The sequence below is a fragment of the Pseudomyrmex gracilis genome, unplaced genomic scaffold, assembly GCF_002006095.1.
Source record: "Pseudomyrmex gracilis isolate BER0280 unplaced genomic scaffold, ASM200609v1 scaffold_58, whole genome shotgun sequence".
Lineage (NCBI taxonomy): Eukaryota > Metazoa > Arthropoda > Insecta > Hymenoptera > Formicidae > Pseudomyrmex > Pseudomyrmex gracilis.
The window spans coordinates 701,665-718,164 of NW_018020642.1; the positions used below are offsets into that span (position 1 = coordinate 701,665).

At 41.5% G+C, this 16,500-nt stretch overlaps 2 protein-coding genes across 3 annotated transcripts; both read left to right on the forward strand.

Moving 5' to 3' along the window:
• The first annotated feature begins 772 nt into the window (after positions 1-772).
• LOC109854045 (MIF4G domain-containing protein) lies at positions 773-5,006 on the forward strand. 2 transcript variants are annotated; one of them, XM_020426738.1, is made up of 9 exons: positions 773-1,091; positions 2,167-2,251; positions 2,379-2,478; positions 2,908-3,118; positions 3,277-3,511; positions 3,637-3,755; positions 3,823-3,966; positions 4,245-4,373; positions 4,594-5,006. In XM_020426738.1, exons 1-9 carry the CDS (start codon positions 1,053-1,055, stop codon positions 4,825-4,827), a joined length of 1,296 nt encoding a protein of 431 aa, XP_020282327.1. In that variant the 5' UTR covers positions 773-1,052; the 3' UTR covers positions 4,828-5,006. The 2 variants fall into 2 exon arrangements, with proteins under 2 accessions (XP_020282327.1, XP_020282328.1); XM_020426739.1 differs by lacking the exon at positions 773-1,091 and adding an exon at positions 1,411-1,774.
• Positions 5,007-7,118: 2,112 nt separating this feature from the next.
• LOC109853998 (dual oxidase) lies at positions 7,119-16,478 on the forward strand. Its single transcript, XM_020426654.1, has 20 exons — positions 7,119-7,758; positions 8,035-8,112; positions 8,272-8,433; positions 8,741-8,928; positions 9,142-9,346; positions 9,769-9,935; positions 10,093-10,329; positions 10,613-11,058; positions 11,126-11,327; positions 11,787-12,113; positions 12,371-12,595; positions 12,786-13,004; positions 13,294-13,497; positions 13,578-13,890; positions 14,029-14,403; positions 14,521-14,738; positions 14,833-15,294; positions 15,445-15,600; positions 15,683-15,811; positions 15,904-16,478. Exons 1-20 carry the CDS (start codon positions 7,674-7,676, stop codon positions 16,030-16,032), a joined length of 4,527 nt encoding a protein of 1,508 aa, XP_020282243.1. The 5' UTR covers positions 7,119-7,673; the 3' UTR covers positions 16,033-16,478.
• The last annotated feature ends 22 nt before the right edge of the window (positions 16,479-16,500 follow it).

A 16,500-nucleotide genomic window follows, 5' to 3' on the forward strand; every position in this document is an offset into this window, starting at 1 on the left:
AGAGAGAGAGAGAGAGAGAGAGAGAGAGAGAGAGAGAGAGAGAGAGAGAGAGAAAGAGAGAGAGAAAAGTGATAAGTGATTTATGCTTCCATTTAAGAATTGAAATGTAGACACTCGAGTTAACTTATCACTGCTATAGTTTGTAATTCGCTATATAAATCGTATCTATAAATAAATATATACTACAATTTGTAACATATCCTCTTCTCACATGTGTGCATATGTGTTTGTTCATGCGTGCATGGAATTGTACATTTATTTCAACATACATGTACAATAAAAAAACAATATCGGTATAAAACTATCACTTTACAATATTCGCTTTTAAAGACAATTTTCTATTTTGTAGAACACTCGAGAGTTTTCTACTCGTGCGGGAATTCTTGCTGATTTCAACGCACTACCAAGACTCGTTATCAAAGCTCGCGGCTGTCTTCTGAAAGTTACCTCGGTGATGAAAGAACGATCACTCAAGAACGAGTATGTCGCAATATTGACGGAACAATGAGAGCGCAACAGCGCTCGGATGTAATCTACAAGGAATGCACTTATCTCTGTAATTATTGCGGAATAGTCGCGACAGTTATACCCGCGCGCCGGTATTGCAAATCAAAGGACCCGTTTCTTCATTTCATGCATCGATCGATCGGCCGTATTCACACATTGTGCAAACCGATTTACAAAAATGCAAACGCAGTCAACGCGTACGGAGGCGGTGTTCGGCCGCCTACCACGTGAATCACTTACGAAGCTATTACATATGCGTATCGTGTTTCCAGTCATCGGTGTGACAGCATCGACATCAAATGTTGATGCGACTCGCGCATCCTGTGTCTTTTTTTTTTTTTGCAAAATCGACTCTCGATTTGTAACAAAAGTGTTAGCGATTTCTGTACAATCGACGAATTGTAATGTAGTGTAGCTTTTAACGTTGCGTCGCATGTTCTCGATGTTCGAATTTCACAATCCCGACGCGAGGTGAGTTTTGTCGTAAAAACGATTAAACATACACAGCTTTGATTGTTTGATGTCGATGCAAATACCAGACAAAAATGGTGCGTGCGACTCCCGCGCATGGAGCAACGACAAAGGTAAGCTGGCTGGAACGTTTGTGTGTGTCGCGCTAATATTTTCGATATTCGAAAAAATACGAAAGCGAAGTGTGTGATAAACAGAATAAATCATACGAAAATCGTCGGAAAATAGGGAGAGGTGCAGCCGCGGTATCGGAAAACGGACCATGTTTGGCGCGCGCGCGAACGCGCCAAATGGCGCGTAAATGAGAAAAGCGCGTTTTGCACATAATAGAAGTTTAAATCGTTGGACACATCGAGAGGCGTCGTCGCGCGTCGTCGTCGCGATGAGTCTCGTCGGATATTTCAGTCTGCTTTTCTCTCGCGCGGTGCAGCAGCGGGGCACATGAGAAATACGCACATATATACGCACGCTCGCTCGCGGTACAGCCGTGCCGCGCTATTATTAGTCCGCGGTCATCGTAGAGGAGTCTCTAATGTGCGCGAGCGCGAGCGAAGACACGACGGCGACGACGCATGCACGTTCGACGCGGAAAAGTCGCGCCTCTCGTTCGGAAAAAAAAAAAAACTCGCCGTCGCCCTCGGGAAATTTGTCTTCGTGCGTGTCTTCGAGAATCGTTTGGACGGTGTAGCGTAGACCGATTCTTTGATTCTCCGGTGACTCGCGCGCAAGAAGAAGGATTTCAGTTCGCATCCGCTTGTTACACTTCGGAAAGGATGATTCTCGCACGCTCTTCACTGTAAGTACTTCCTCTCTCTTTTCTCCTCTCTTCCCCCTTCCCCCCCCCCCTTTTTCTCGGACAATGAAATCATCATCGTGAAGTTCTAGCGAGTTCAATTGTCGGTGTGTTATATATACACATGTGTCTTTTCTATGCGCGCAAATGGACGTAACTTGTGTGCGCCGTGTTCAAGTACCGCTTGTCACGAATAATACGCGCGAGTTCTTATTAAAAGAATTAATTAAGGATAATTGGAATTTTCAAACTACACCTTGATTCTTTACCTGAGAAGACGCATTTTGCTTAGGAGATGTTCAATTATATAAATCTCGATATTTGTATTAAATAATTTTGATTTTTTTCTTAGACGAGATGTCTATATTCGACATATTTTGCTTAATATCTTCTAGATGAAGGATGCGGTTTTGCCGAAAAGAAGTAATAACGTAACTACCTCGAAGCCGAAACCATCCATCGAGATATATCGACCTCCAGGTTCGTATTTTCTCTCTTCGCTTCGAAAAGCGAACTCGCGCGCGCACATGTTCGTAAACGCGAAGAGATTGTCCTTGATTGTGAGTGTGAAACGTCGTTGTTGTTCGCTTTCATGGTCGGCTTTTAGGTGGGAGAGCGGAAGGAACCACGGCGAACGTCACCAATCTCCGACTGAACGTGCATGCCAAGGAGTTCACTATGAAGCAGAACGACTCGCATTCTTCCAAGTGAGTGTGCAACCCGGTTTGAGCTGCGCTTTAAACAGTGTTGTCACGTGAACCTGAGTCAGTCTCTCTCATTGAGTCAGAGACTTCGCTTTCTAAAATCGTCCAAATTTCAAAAGGAAGAGGTTGCAATTAATCAGATCTATATGCGTACACTTCAGATTTTCATGTCGTGCACTTTATTTTTCAATTATAGTTAAACCTCGTCAATTTTTGAAAAATTATTCGAGTAAATCTATTTTATTTGATGAAGTTTTCTCTAGAGAATTAAAAAAAAAAAGACAAAATAATAAAATTCGAATTACGTGGAGGTTTCCGAATTAGCGAAGTTGGCGAGATTCGACTATAAATGAGTTTAGACGAAGAAATGCCTTTGGATTTTGAATTGAGATCGATCTACACATAGTCTCTAAATCGACGTATCTCGACTAGGTCCCGCATTAACTCCTCGGAGCGATCTTCGTACTATCTGCAACACAGCAAATCGAGCGGCAATGTTCACCGGTATCTCTACCCTCAGCAGCAACAACAGTTGCAACAGCATCAACTCACGTCCCGTCAAAGTAGTCACTATCCAACGAATTCCACGCTACGTCAATCCTATCCCTTGGATACATCTGCGTCCAGCGGGAATATTTTGCATGTAAATAGATTGTAGTATAAGCAGAATATATTACATCGACAAAAAACGTGGATTGGTCTAATTTAGAAATAAAAACAATTTTGAGGAAGAATTTTCTCTCTGTGAAACTCCTAAATGTAGATTATAATTATTTAGAGATATTGTGATTCCCGTCACAGACCGCAAATCGAGTGCATTTCAACATGGATCAAAACGAAGCCAAGACGAATTCGGTGCAGAAACCGGGCAAACTAACGAAATCGCACACCTTCGTGTCCACCTACGGACTGAAACGTTCGAAAAATTTAACGTCGACGGACGTGCTGGCCGCCAAAGCTCACAACATCGCGGACGCTTCCGAACTCGGAAAATTTCCCCCGCCTGTTCAGGATATACTTTTGCGAGCGATAGAAGGTAACGTGCACATTAAGAAAATATAAGCAAAATTGATTAATAACACATACTGAACTTTTGACGACCAGAAAATTAAGTTGCAATTAGAAAACAAAAGACGCTAATCTGATGGTGTGTTTTGTCAGATCCCAATCTTTTAAATGCCAGAACTTTGATGGAACTGGTGCGGCACATTTTGGAGAGAGTGGTGGAGAATCGTAAATACGCCGAGCCGGCTGCTAAAATTTGCATCACAATTATAGAGGTTCGTTATTGTTCTTTTTTATTTTAAGAAAAAAAAACCAGTTTTTTAATCTGTTCCCATTGCGCAGAAAGAGACAAAGGAAACTTTTCTGGAGTCCTTGTTGAACACGTGCCAACAGTGGTATCAAGATCGTGCTAAATTATTACACGATGACTTGAGTTGTCATCGGTACTCGGCCTTTATGATGTTTCTTAATGAGATGTACTGTCAGGTATAATTAAACGCATATAAAACTGTTTGTCACATTCAAAACACACACACACACACACACATTATCTTTGCAAAATCGCTTAACGCCTTAAAAGTTGAATAATTCACTAACAGGAAGCGAAAAAAAACCACTTGCATTTTCAATGATAACATGTAACTTTTTTCAACATGTTTTAATGATTAAATGTTTTTCGGACATTGGTTTTTATTTTTCTTCTTTTTTCTACTATGGATATTGATACGCCCGCACCTACAACGCACGTAATCGCGTAATTGCAGCTGAAGCGACGGCAGCTGCAGCTGAAGACGCAACAAGAGGGCGTGCCACCCGGACGCATGCTCCTCACGCTGCTTTGGAAATGTTGCCAGGATTGTTTACAACCGCCCGTTATCAACTCGCTCGCCGAGGTAAAATTAAAACATTTATTTTGCGTGTGTCGTTAAATAAATACGTCATTTACATTTTTAATTAAAAATCATTACGTTTCAATTCGAAAATTTGTTTTCTGGACGATGAGTATTCCAATTATTAAAAAACATTAAGTAATTTAAAAACAAATATCGATAAGAAAAATTTACTCAATGAAGAAAAGATGATTAATTTCTCTCAATTACATGTGTGTTTCAGACGAACTGTCTGTTCTTCATTCTTACGTGCATCGGCAAGGATCTGGACGCGGAATTGCCGGCGCAGCTGCAGCAGCTGCTCGGAAGCGTGCGCGACGCCTTTCTGGCGGAAGAGACGACGCTGGTGTCGGTGAAGCGGATGTTGCTGCAGCTGATCGAGCTTCACGCCGCTCATTGGCAGCTACCGGCACCGGCGGTGATCTACTACTACCCCTCGAATTCGAACTCGAAATGACCGCAACTTCGTTACAACGTTCTCTCTCTTTCTCTCTTTCTTTCTCTTACTCTTTCTTTCCGTCCGTCTTTTTTGGAATACGTGCAAGAAAATTTTGCACGAGTATCTAAGAGAATCGAACGGTGTGCGCGCGCACGGATGCATTTTGACTACTTCAATTTAAAAAAAAAAAAAAAAAAGGAGCTTCTAAGTATCCACCGCGCACACCGTGTCATTCTGACGCGACAATAAATTTACGGACGAACGTACGATGACGACGATTGTGTTGTTTCTCAACGAAATGCGAACACTTGCAATGATCTCGTTCCTTCTGCGAAACGTCAAATTTTTGTTCGAAAAATTGTATGTGGATGAGACAAATAAACGACTTTTATATAGAAAAAAGTTTATTATAGTAATTTATATCGAAAGCAAAATATTTACAGATCAAATATCATCTATGTGTGTGTATGTGCGTTATACAATTTTTTTTTTGTAAAACGGAGCTCATTAATACACCTTTATGTAGACGCGCGTGGGCAGAGTACGTGTATAATAACAACGCAACATTCTTTTTCCAAAGCAATTCCTTGTGCCGAGAGATCCGTGCCAAGGGCGGGAAGATGCAAAGGATCGACGAGTGCGGTGCAGTGCGATTTCTCCGCGCGCGCGGTTGAATCATCCATACATACGGCGGAACAACTATATCTACATATACAAAGCTTTTGCGTCTTATTGTGGCGTGTTATCGTTACAATCTTCCGAGATTTAATATTTTAGACTCATCACGCTAATTAAGACACGCATATATAAATTACGTTACGAAAGTGCGCGCACTTGCAAAACAACACGCCGCGAGCGCGTCCTGGGAAACTTGAACCCGGCGGCAACGTTTCGAAATAAAGCAGTAGCAGTGTAGCGCGCACGCGCGCGGCTATTAATTACGAAGGCACTCTATTACGAATCACGGATGATAATTATCTCGGACAATGCAATCGTTTAAAGAAAGTTAAAGCCTCTCTGAGCGCTGCGTTTCTCTTGCGTTATAGGCGTGGATTTTCAAACTGGTTTTTTTTTTTTAAAAACCTTTTGCATCTCGCTCGGAAAAATTATACGATCACATATATTCCGTATTCAGAGATGATATATGTCTAATTATCAATGTATATAAATGTCAATGCAAATACACAGGTCGTTTCGTCACCTCGCATTAATGCATCACTATTATACACCAGTTTTTTTCCATCTCTATGGTCATCGGTGTTAAAGATCGATGATGATGATACATTAACGACACGGTTGTTCTTCGAAATTTGCATCCGGAAAAAGAATGATCGTTTAGCGGATAGAGCGAGGAGGGCTGTAAAAAGATCGATTACACACCGGTGTCCCCTTAAAACGCGCGTTCTCGCACGGATCTGACCGGCGGCGTCGATCGACCTTGAAACAATCGGCGGGAGGACTCGAGAGCGGTTTCGCCTTGGGTAATCAGTGCCGCGGACTCGAAAACTAGGTCCCCGCGCGGTGACGTCGCCGCCGCCGCCGTCGTCGCCGCATCGTCACGCGCGTCTTTCTCGCTGAAAACCGCAGATCTAGCGCTTTTCAACCGGTTTTATATCCATCAAACTGCAATTTACTGCAGTAAGGAGGTATTCCTCTTAACGCGCGTTCCGGATCGAGCTGTTTTCACGTGACTTTCCATTCATGCCCGCGCTCGGGTCACCCACGCCGCAACTCACCTCAAACGTTCGTGACGCGTGCGAATGCTAAAGTTGGTTGTTTGAAATTACGGATATCATATCGTCAAGAAAAAGCTGTACAAGGTGTTCTTCTTTCTTTTTTATAGTAAAAAAAGAAAAAAAGAATTTTTAAAATTTTATTAAATAAATGGCAATCGCGATAATGTGACACGGCAACTATGTTAGTAATTATGTATACGCTCGTAATGAAATATAAAATTTTTTTCGGTAGTAAAAAAAAATCTTGCAACATTCTAAATATGAAGTTCTGGAAGGAAGTCTTGAAGCTTTTCCAAGTTCGTTTCCTCGCAGAACAATAAGGGAAAGATTGGAGCTTCCATTACCGTCAATAAAATTTTGGCGCAAAAAAATCCAGATTTTTTTTTTATTTAATCGTGTGATCTTAACATTCGTGAGACCGACTGAAAAACACTGACGTGTAGAGATCGACGATATATGTGAGTCTCGACGAAGAAGGAGAGGACAACGAGAGAGAAAGAGAGGGAAAGGAGGTGCGCGCACGTTCGCGGTAACGAAACAAATAGGCCGCCGGCGACTTTCACCTTACGACCAAGAGCGGTTTGTGCACGTCGGCGAGAGACGTGGAGAGCAGCAGAGAACACAGTCCGTCCAACTGTTCTCGACGCGAATCGTCGTCGTCTCTGGTGCGCTTCTGTGGCGACGATATTTCCAGAGTGGTCCCGTCGATCCTGCGGCAAAGTTAAGCAGGTTCGATCGTTTTTTGTTCCTTGATACTTACGCCAGGTGTAATTCCGTGTGCGCACGCGATTTCTTCACTCTCGTCTCCCGATCAAAAAAAAAAAAAAAAAAATCGCTCGCAGTGACATTTACGCTCGGGATCGCGCCGCGCGTTTAGTTAAGTCGCTTTCGGTAACCGGATACCCGGGGTGACTAGTCGTCGAGGAACTACGAGAATTTCGTATGTGCCGCACAGCAACGGCCAGGGCGCTCTCGTGCTGTCTGTTCGTGAACGACGAGATGTGCTGCCGAGGACGTTGTTTTTGACACAGGAAAGAGAAGGACGACGGCGAAGAGCGAACGCGAGAATAGAGAGAAATGTATGGGCGTGCCGAATCCAACAAATTTAAGTGATATCAATCGGCAAAGATGACACGACGACGACGACCGGCCCGCATCGCGTCGTTCTGCGCCATCGTTTGGACACTTTGGCTCGTGTCACCCGTTCAAACCGGTAGGTCGATTGCCGCTTATAAATTGCAGACTCGCCTTGATCGCTCGGCAAAACTGTGCGGTCGCGAGTCGTGCAAATATTATTATAATTGAACTTTTAATTTGCCGATTGATCAATCGCATTACGCGAAAATGCAACTTTGCTCCGTCCTATATTTACCCTTGCAACTTTGTTATTTGTTCATTCATTTTTATTTACATAATAAAACAAGACAGATGATGCAAAAAATTTAAATGAGACGAAGGTACGTTTATACAAAGAAGACTTGTTTTACAGGTCACATCTACGCGAACAGTAAACAGAGATACGACGGATTCTACAACAATTTGGCTCATTCCGATTGGGGAGCGATCGGCAAGTGTTCAGATCTCTTTATTTTTTTGTACTTAGACTCTTTATATATATATTTACAATCAAACGAGGACAGAGACGACTCGTCCGCGCAACGACATGATTTTCTATAGAAAGTTGTTCTCTCTCCCTTTGAGGCGACTCACATACCTATTTGTACAGACAGCAGACTAATACGAAAAATTCCGGCTGCGTATTCCGACGGCGTGTACACGATGGCCGGCCACGACAGGCCGTCCCCTCGGAAGCTCAGCGATCTCTTCATGCAGGGCGATGATGGTCTGCCTTCTGTGAAAAATCGCACCGCGTTATTTGCCTTTTTCGGTGAGAAAAGAAAATTATAAATAATAATAGTCTAGTTTCTCTCTCTTGTAGCTACCACCAAGAGTAAACAAAAGCGCGAGACGTTACGTCAATGAAATCCGAAGTAACAAGTGTGTCTTTAATTTTGTAATTATAAAAAAAACATGAATAACAAATAGAAAAAAGTCATATTTTCCAAACTCTCGCGTTAGAATTGTAATTTTATGTAACAATAGAGTTCATTATAGAACTGATCTAATCGCGAGCTGTTTAAAATGCACGTTACTTGCCGGAACTTACGAACGTTGTGTACCGCGAATTCTTCCAGGACAATTGGTCACGTCTGAGATAATCATGGCCAGCGAAAGCGGTTGTCCCATAGAGTTTCATCGAATAGACGTGGACAAATGTGATCCGGTTTTCGATAAGGAGTGCCAAGGTAACAAGTACATTCCGTTTCTTCGAGCGGATTACGACCGGCAAACAGGGCGCAGTCCAAACAGTCCCCGGGAACAGGTAATTCCCAGTTTTTTTTAATTTCTTTTTTTTTTTTATCTTAAATATATTCGACGTATATTTAGTTACTATTTACAAAAAATTACAAAATGACATTTTATTTTGTACAAATTGCTTCCTCTCGCTTTACTTTGTAATATGCGAAACTGAAACGCAGTTTTTAAGCTTTCAAATCAAGTCGTGAGAAATAGAAATCTGAATGTGAGGTTGCAGATAAATAAAGTGACGAGTTGGATCGACGGCAGCTTTGTTTATTCGAGTAGCGAAGCATGGGCTAATACAATGCGCGCATTCAGAAACGGTAGTCTTCTCATGGAAGAGACCCGACGGTTTCCTGTAAGGAACACGATGCGCGCGCCGCTTTTCAATCACGCGGTGCCGCACGTGATGCGACTGCTCAGCCCGGAACGTTTATATCGTAAGCGAAGACTGCGCTCTTATATAAATTTAATTAACATACAGTGTAAATTTTACAATAGAACTTCTTTTTATCTCCTGTTCTTTTTCACAATAGAACTTTCTCTTTCTATTTATGTTTTGCATTTAATGAATCGCTTTAGTTTGAAAATTAATTAAAATAAAAACATTTCATGATGATATAAATAAGTTTATTAAACATATCTTATATTGTTATCTTTATAATTCTCGATTATCACCGACGTCGGTTTATCACGTAACGCCTTTTGTACATCGCGTTATAAATTAATGGCGTCAATTATCCGCGCAGCCGCGTGCTCGTCATTCATTTTCCCGTTATAATACGTTTTAACTTTCTCGCAATTATAAATTTCTGATTCTCGGAAAAGAGAGATTACAGAGATAGTAATTACATTTGCGCAGTGCTCGGCGATCCAAGAACGAATCAACACCCGCCATTGTTGGCGCTGGGTATCTTGTTCTACAGATACCACAATGTCATAGCCGCTCGCGTGCAAAAACGCCATCCCGAAATGTCCGACGAAGAGATTTTTCAGAAGGCACGCCGAGTGGTCATCGGAACAATTCAGGTGGATAATAGCTTGATATTAGTTGTTATTCAAAATGCTTAGACACACACACACACACACACAATAAAAACAAAATTACACATTTATCTATAATTTTAAAGATGCAATAGCTCAATAAATTTCTTTTATTGAGATCGATTTTTTTTTTTTTTTATAGAACATAATCCTCTACGAATATCTGCCGGCGTTCTTAAACGAGGATCTGCCGGTGTACTCTGGCTACAAACCAGATTTACATCCGGGTATTAGTCACATATTCCAGAGCGCCGCGTTTCGTTTCGGTCATACGCTCATACCGCCCGGCATATATCGGCGAGACGAAAATTGCAAATACAGGAAAACCAACACGGGCCAGCCGGCTATCAGATTGTGTTCTACATGGTGGGACTCGAACGTGAGCATTCATCATTGTAATACCGCACGTGTTGCAAAATTAATTTTAAATCGATGCAATTTCTCGGAATTAATTACTCAGAATGTAAAATCACATCGTGAAAATTTGTATTTAAATTTAAAATGACCATAAACACGCAATATAATTACAACCTTTTATTGGGAAATTCCTTTGTATAATTTCGAAACGCTGTTTTCTAATTACCGAGTATTTAAATTACCATAAATGGCAATTTATGAAATGCGCATAATAACACGTGTTCACGTAATGTATATTTCCTTAGGAGGTTTTGGCCAACAGCACGATTGAAGAGCTGATCATGGGCATGGCGTCGCAGGTGGCGGAGAAAGAGGACAATCTTCTCGGCACCGACATACGCAACAATCTGTTCGGCCCGATGGAGTTTTCGCGCCGAGATCTCGGCGCCCTGAACATCATGCGAGGTCGCGACAACGGTCTCTCCGATTACAACACGGCCCGAGCGTATTTCAAGTTGGACCGGCGGAAGACGTGGAACGAAATCAATCCCGAACTGTTTAACAAGAACCCGTCGCTGCTGCGCACTCTCATCGAGATCTACTCGAACAATCTCAACAACGTCGACGTGTACGTCGGCGGCATGCTCGAGTCCAAAGGTGGACCCGGCGAGCTCTTCACCGCCGTTATCAAAGAGCAATTTCTCCGTTTACGGGATTCCGACAGGTTCTGGTTCGAGAACGAGGAGAACGGGTAAGCGAATCGTGACTTCCCGTATCGAATTTTATGTCGTCGTTTGTAACATTCGTTTATTCGGTAGCATTTTCACGAAAAACGAAATAGAGGAGATACGTCGCATCACCCTCTGGGACGTGATCACCAACGCGACCGACATCTCATCCGACGCGATACAGAAACGAGTGTTCGTCTGGCAGGACGGCGATCCGTGTCCTCAGCCGTTCCAGTTGAATTCCACGATACTCGAACCCTGTGTCCCTTTGCAACGTTATGATTACTTTGAGGTAGTTAACTTTTCAGAAAATAAAAGATAGACGCGCTTGTTTTAATGAAATATAAAATTTTACATAGCACTACTTTGTGATATCACTTATTTTGTAGAATAAGTTGTAAGGAAAAAATTTTTTATGATATATAGTACCTAATACTTTTTCTAGAGATCACATCATATGTAAAACAGTAGTTTTTTTTTTTTTTTTTTTTTTTTTTTGGAAAAAAAAGTTTGGATTTAGACTTGTACTTAAAAACATATGAGTAGCGTCTGTTTTTTACTTTTTTTATAAAATAGTTTTTTTGAGATAGAAGATAGATGCGTTGGTCTTAAATAAAATTATGTTTGCTGAGAAAAAGTTATTATTGATCAAAAATTTAGAAATAGATTTTTTTTCACTTTAAGTAACTTTTACAATTGACGATAAATTAATTTATGCATAATTTTTTCTTTGAATAAATATGCACTGTAGGGTAGCGAACTTGTCTACATATACGCCTGTGTGTTTCTTGGATTCGTTCCGATTCTCTGCGCCGGTGCAGGCTACGGATTGGTAAAACTACAGAACAGACGACGACGAAGGTTGAAGATACTCCAAGAGGCGATTCAGAAACGAAACGACGGCCGAATCTGCGTCGACAAAATGGTCGTGCGTGAGTGGTTGCACGCGAACCATCGTCGTCTTGTAAAAGTGAAGTTCGGACCGGAAGCGGCGTTGCACATCGTCGATCGAAAGGGGGAGAAACTGCGAACGTTCGACTTTAGCAACGTTAACACTATAACTATAGAAGAATCGCAGGTATTTGTTATTTTATTAACATACAATAGAGTTTTGCAACCTAACATGTTCAAAACCTATAAAAATAATTGTTTAAAATTTTATTGTTAATTAATTTGTTAAGAAAACGATGTAACAGATAAAAAAACCTTTATACGGACAATTTTGATACATTCGTGTTTATTTCTACGCTTTATTAGCTAAAAGTGTCGTCTCTCTCTCTTTCTTTAACGTTGCACATACGTATGTACCAGTAATTGTAAATCGCCCCGTTACAGGAGAGCGAAACCGGACATCACAAGGCCCTAGTGCTGTTACGTATACCGCGCGATTACGACCTTGTCCTTGAACTCGATACGCTGGCGTCGCGGAGAAAGTTTATTGCGAAATTGGAGGCGTTTCTGGCGTCGCAAAAAAAGCATTTCACACTCACGCAAATTGCACGAGATATTATGTTGGCGAAAGCGGAAACCAAAGAGCGCCGACAAAAGAAACTCGAACAGGTTTGTGTTTCCCCTGCACCTTCATGTAATTATTTATTGTGTAAATACAACATATTTATATATGTGTATATATATATGTAACTCAAAACATATATACACACACACAAATATAAAATTACAAACATTAACATTATTGTACACACATAAAAAGTTCTGCATTTCTCTTTTTGTGATTATGATACGTTTTTAGTTCTTCAGAGAAGCTTACGCCTTGACTTTCGGTTTACGACCTGGTGAACGGAGACGGCGATCCGAGGACAGCGACACCGGTGAAGTCGTTACGGTGATGCGCACGTCGCTTTCCAAGAGCGAGTTCGCGAGCGCTCTCGGTATGCGACCGGACGCGGTCTTCGTTAAAAAAATGTTCAACATCGTCGACAAAGACGGCGACGGCCGGATCTCATTTCAGGTATAAATCATCGTATGTTTTTTTAACCGGTTTTTTTTTATCGCTGTTTCATATTTTTGAAAATTTTTTGTGAAAATCTCTGGTGGTAATCGCTTGTCACAGACAAACACGTTTCGTTTCGCAACAGGTGGGACCAAGTTGATTTTCGGATTCTGCACATGCGTCATCAGCTCGATGTTTTTGTCATATAGAAACATTTGTCTTCGTCAATGAAGATTGATCATTGTGATTAATTTATGTATTTTTTGTTAATTTGATAATAAAACGCGAGCAATTTGTTGAATTACAGGAATTCTTGGACACAGTCTTGTTGTTTTCGCGAGGCAAGACGGAAGACAAATTGCGTATCATTTTTGATATGTGCGATAAGGACAGCAACGGTGTGATCGACAAAGAGGAATTGTCGGAGATGCTTAGATCACTGGTGGAAATAGCGCGCACTACGAGTCTTTCGGACGATCATGTAACGGAACTGATCGACGGCATGTTTCAAGTGCGTTTTTACTATCTTCGCATTATCAACAAGTTTTTAATAACGCATTTAATTGTTCTTTTTTCTGTTTTTACTCGCAGGATGCCGGGCTCGAGAGAAAGGATTATCTCACTTACAACGACTTCAAATTAATGATGAAAGAATACAAAGGAGACTTCGTGGCGATCGGTCTCGACTGCAAGGGCGCGAAGCAGAACTTCCTCGACACGTCGACGAACGTCGCACGCATGACCAGCTTTCATCTCGACCAGCTGCCGGCGGAGGACTCGAAAAGTTGGTCGCGCAAACAGTGGGACGCTATATCGACGTTTCTCGAGGAAAACAGACAGAACATATTCTATCTCTTTGTGTTTTACGTGGTCACCACGGCTCTCTTCGTCGAGAGATTTATCCGTGAGTCTTATCTCGAATCAAATTCGAACCTAACACAAACATCTAAGAAGTTTCTCAATATATTTTTAGTTAGTCCGTTCTTAATTTTTTTTTTTTTTTAAGTGAGTCAAAACAATTGTTGCTGCTTTCTCGTCACAGATTATTCCTTCATGGCGGAACACACGGATCTGAGACACATAATGGGCGTGGGGATCGCCATAACCAGAGGCTCGGCTGCCGCCTTGTCCTTTTGCTACAGCCTTCTGCTGCTAACGATGTCGCGCAATTTGCTGACCAAGCTGAAGGAGTTCTCGATACAGCAATACATTCCTCTGGACTCGCACATTCAGTTTCACAAGATAGCCGCGTGCACGGCACTTTTTTTCTCTGTGCTGCACACGGTCGGTCACATAGTCAACTTCTATCACGTTTCCACGCAGCCGGTCGCGCATCTTCGCTGTCTCACCAGTGAAATCAGCTTTCCCAGCGACGCGCGACCCACTATTTCCTTTTGGCTATTCAGAACGGTAACCGGTAAGTAGAACAAGTTTCGTTTTGTGGCGATCAATTGATTTTCTCGAAACGTTTGCTACACAGATGTTTTTGTTATCTCGAATTTATAATCCATTAGTGTTTTGCTTTCGTCGGCAGGTTTGACCGGTATTCTGCTCTTCGTCGTCATGACAATAATTTTTGTCTTCGCGCATCCGACCATACGGCAAAAAGCTTACAAGTTCTTCTGGTCGACGCACAGTCTTTATGTGCTTCTGTACGCTTTGTGTCTGATCCACGGTTTGGCCCGTTTGACGGGCGCCCCGCGTTTTTGGATATTCTTTATTGGACCGGCGATTATTTACGCACTGGACAAAGTACGATAATTTCAAAATGTTAAGATGCTCTTATGACTCTGAGCCTATAAGTCGAGTGAAACGTGTATCAACGGTGTCGTCACTTGAATTTCAGGTCGTTAGTTTGCGGACCAAGTACATGGCCTTGGACATCATCGAGACGGAGTTACTACCTTCGGATGTACTAAAGATTAAATTCTACAGACCGCCGAATCTGAAGTACTTATCCGGTCAGTGGGTGCGTCTCGCTTGCACCGCCTTCAGATCGAACGAGTTTCACTCGTTCACACTGACCTCGGCACCTCACGAGAACTTCCTCTCGTGCCACATAAAAGCTCAGGGACCATGGACGTGGAAGCTTCGAAATTATTTCGATCCGTGCAATTACAATCCTGAAGACGAGTATCCGAAAGTTCGCATAGAGGGCCCGTTTGGTGGTGGGAATCAAGATTGGTATAAGTTCGAGGTCGCCGTGATGGTCGGCGGTGGCATTGGAGTTACTCCTTACGCCTCGATGCTCAACGATCTTGTATTCGGAACGTCGACCAACAGATATTCGGGAGTTGCTTGTAAAAAAGTAAGTAGAAAATGTGAGTTTTTGAATAAAAATCAAGAAACGAGATTTGTATTGTCACATTTTAATATTATTTTATTGTATTTTTTTTAATATTATTTAAGGAGAGAGTTAAATAAGAAGAAAAAGTTTTAATTTATTTTCATTGCAAAGGTTTATTTTCTATGGATCTGTCCGTCGCACAAGCACTTCGAGTGGTTTATCGACGTTCTCAGAGACGTCGAGAGAAAAGACGTCACGGACGTGCTTGAGATACACATATTCATCACGCAGTTCTTCCATAAATTCGATTTGCGCACCACCATGCTGGTGAGTAGGATCAAATAACAAATTGCAAAAAAACCACGAGAACCGTTTGCTTGTCTATTAATTGCACACCTCACATATGCAGTACATATGTGAGAATCACTTTCAGAGGCTGTCGAAGAAGAGTATATTCACCGGGCTCAAAGCCATAAATCACTTCGGTCGACCGGACATGACATCGTTCCTGAAATTTGTTCAGAAGAAACACAGCTACGTACGTTTACACATAAATATTTCTTTTCTCCGACTGTGTGTAAACATGTTTTTGTTTCATGTATTGAACAAGATTATTACTGATATCCACAGGTAAGCAAAATAGGAGTATTTAGTTGCGGACCGCGACCGCTGACGAAGAGCGTCATGTCGGCCTGCGACGAAGTCAACAAAACTCGGCGTTTGCCGTACTTCATTCATCACTTCGAAAACTTTGGCTAGTCGAGTACTTCGGCTCCTGTTTCTTCGGAGCTGATTATAGTTGACAATATTTCATAGTGAACTTGCTGCGAGTGTACATATATATATTTACGCGCTAAGAGCGCGTTTTTTATTTATGAATTTATCGCGAGAATTAAATTTCTTATTTATGACGAAGAAAATAAGATCGTTTCTCTCTCTTCTCTCTTTTATTTTCCTAATTCCAGTGTACAATTCGCATTATTATTAACTTATTATAAGTCGTAAAAATCTACGTCCTCATATTTGTAGTTGTAAATAAACGTTTTAGAACATTTGTAAATAATTTATATCTTCGAGGATTTTTTTATCTTTTACAAAAAAGTATTAGAGTCGATACGAGCCTACACGCTGGATGTCTGTGCAAATATAAATATATTTTTTTTAACTTTCCCTAAACGTGTAAATTAATACACATAGAAATTCAAATTAATTAATTAAGTCTATGTA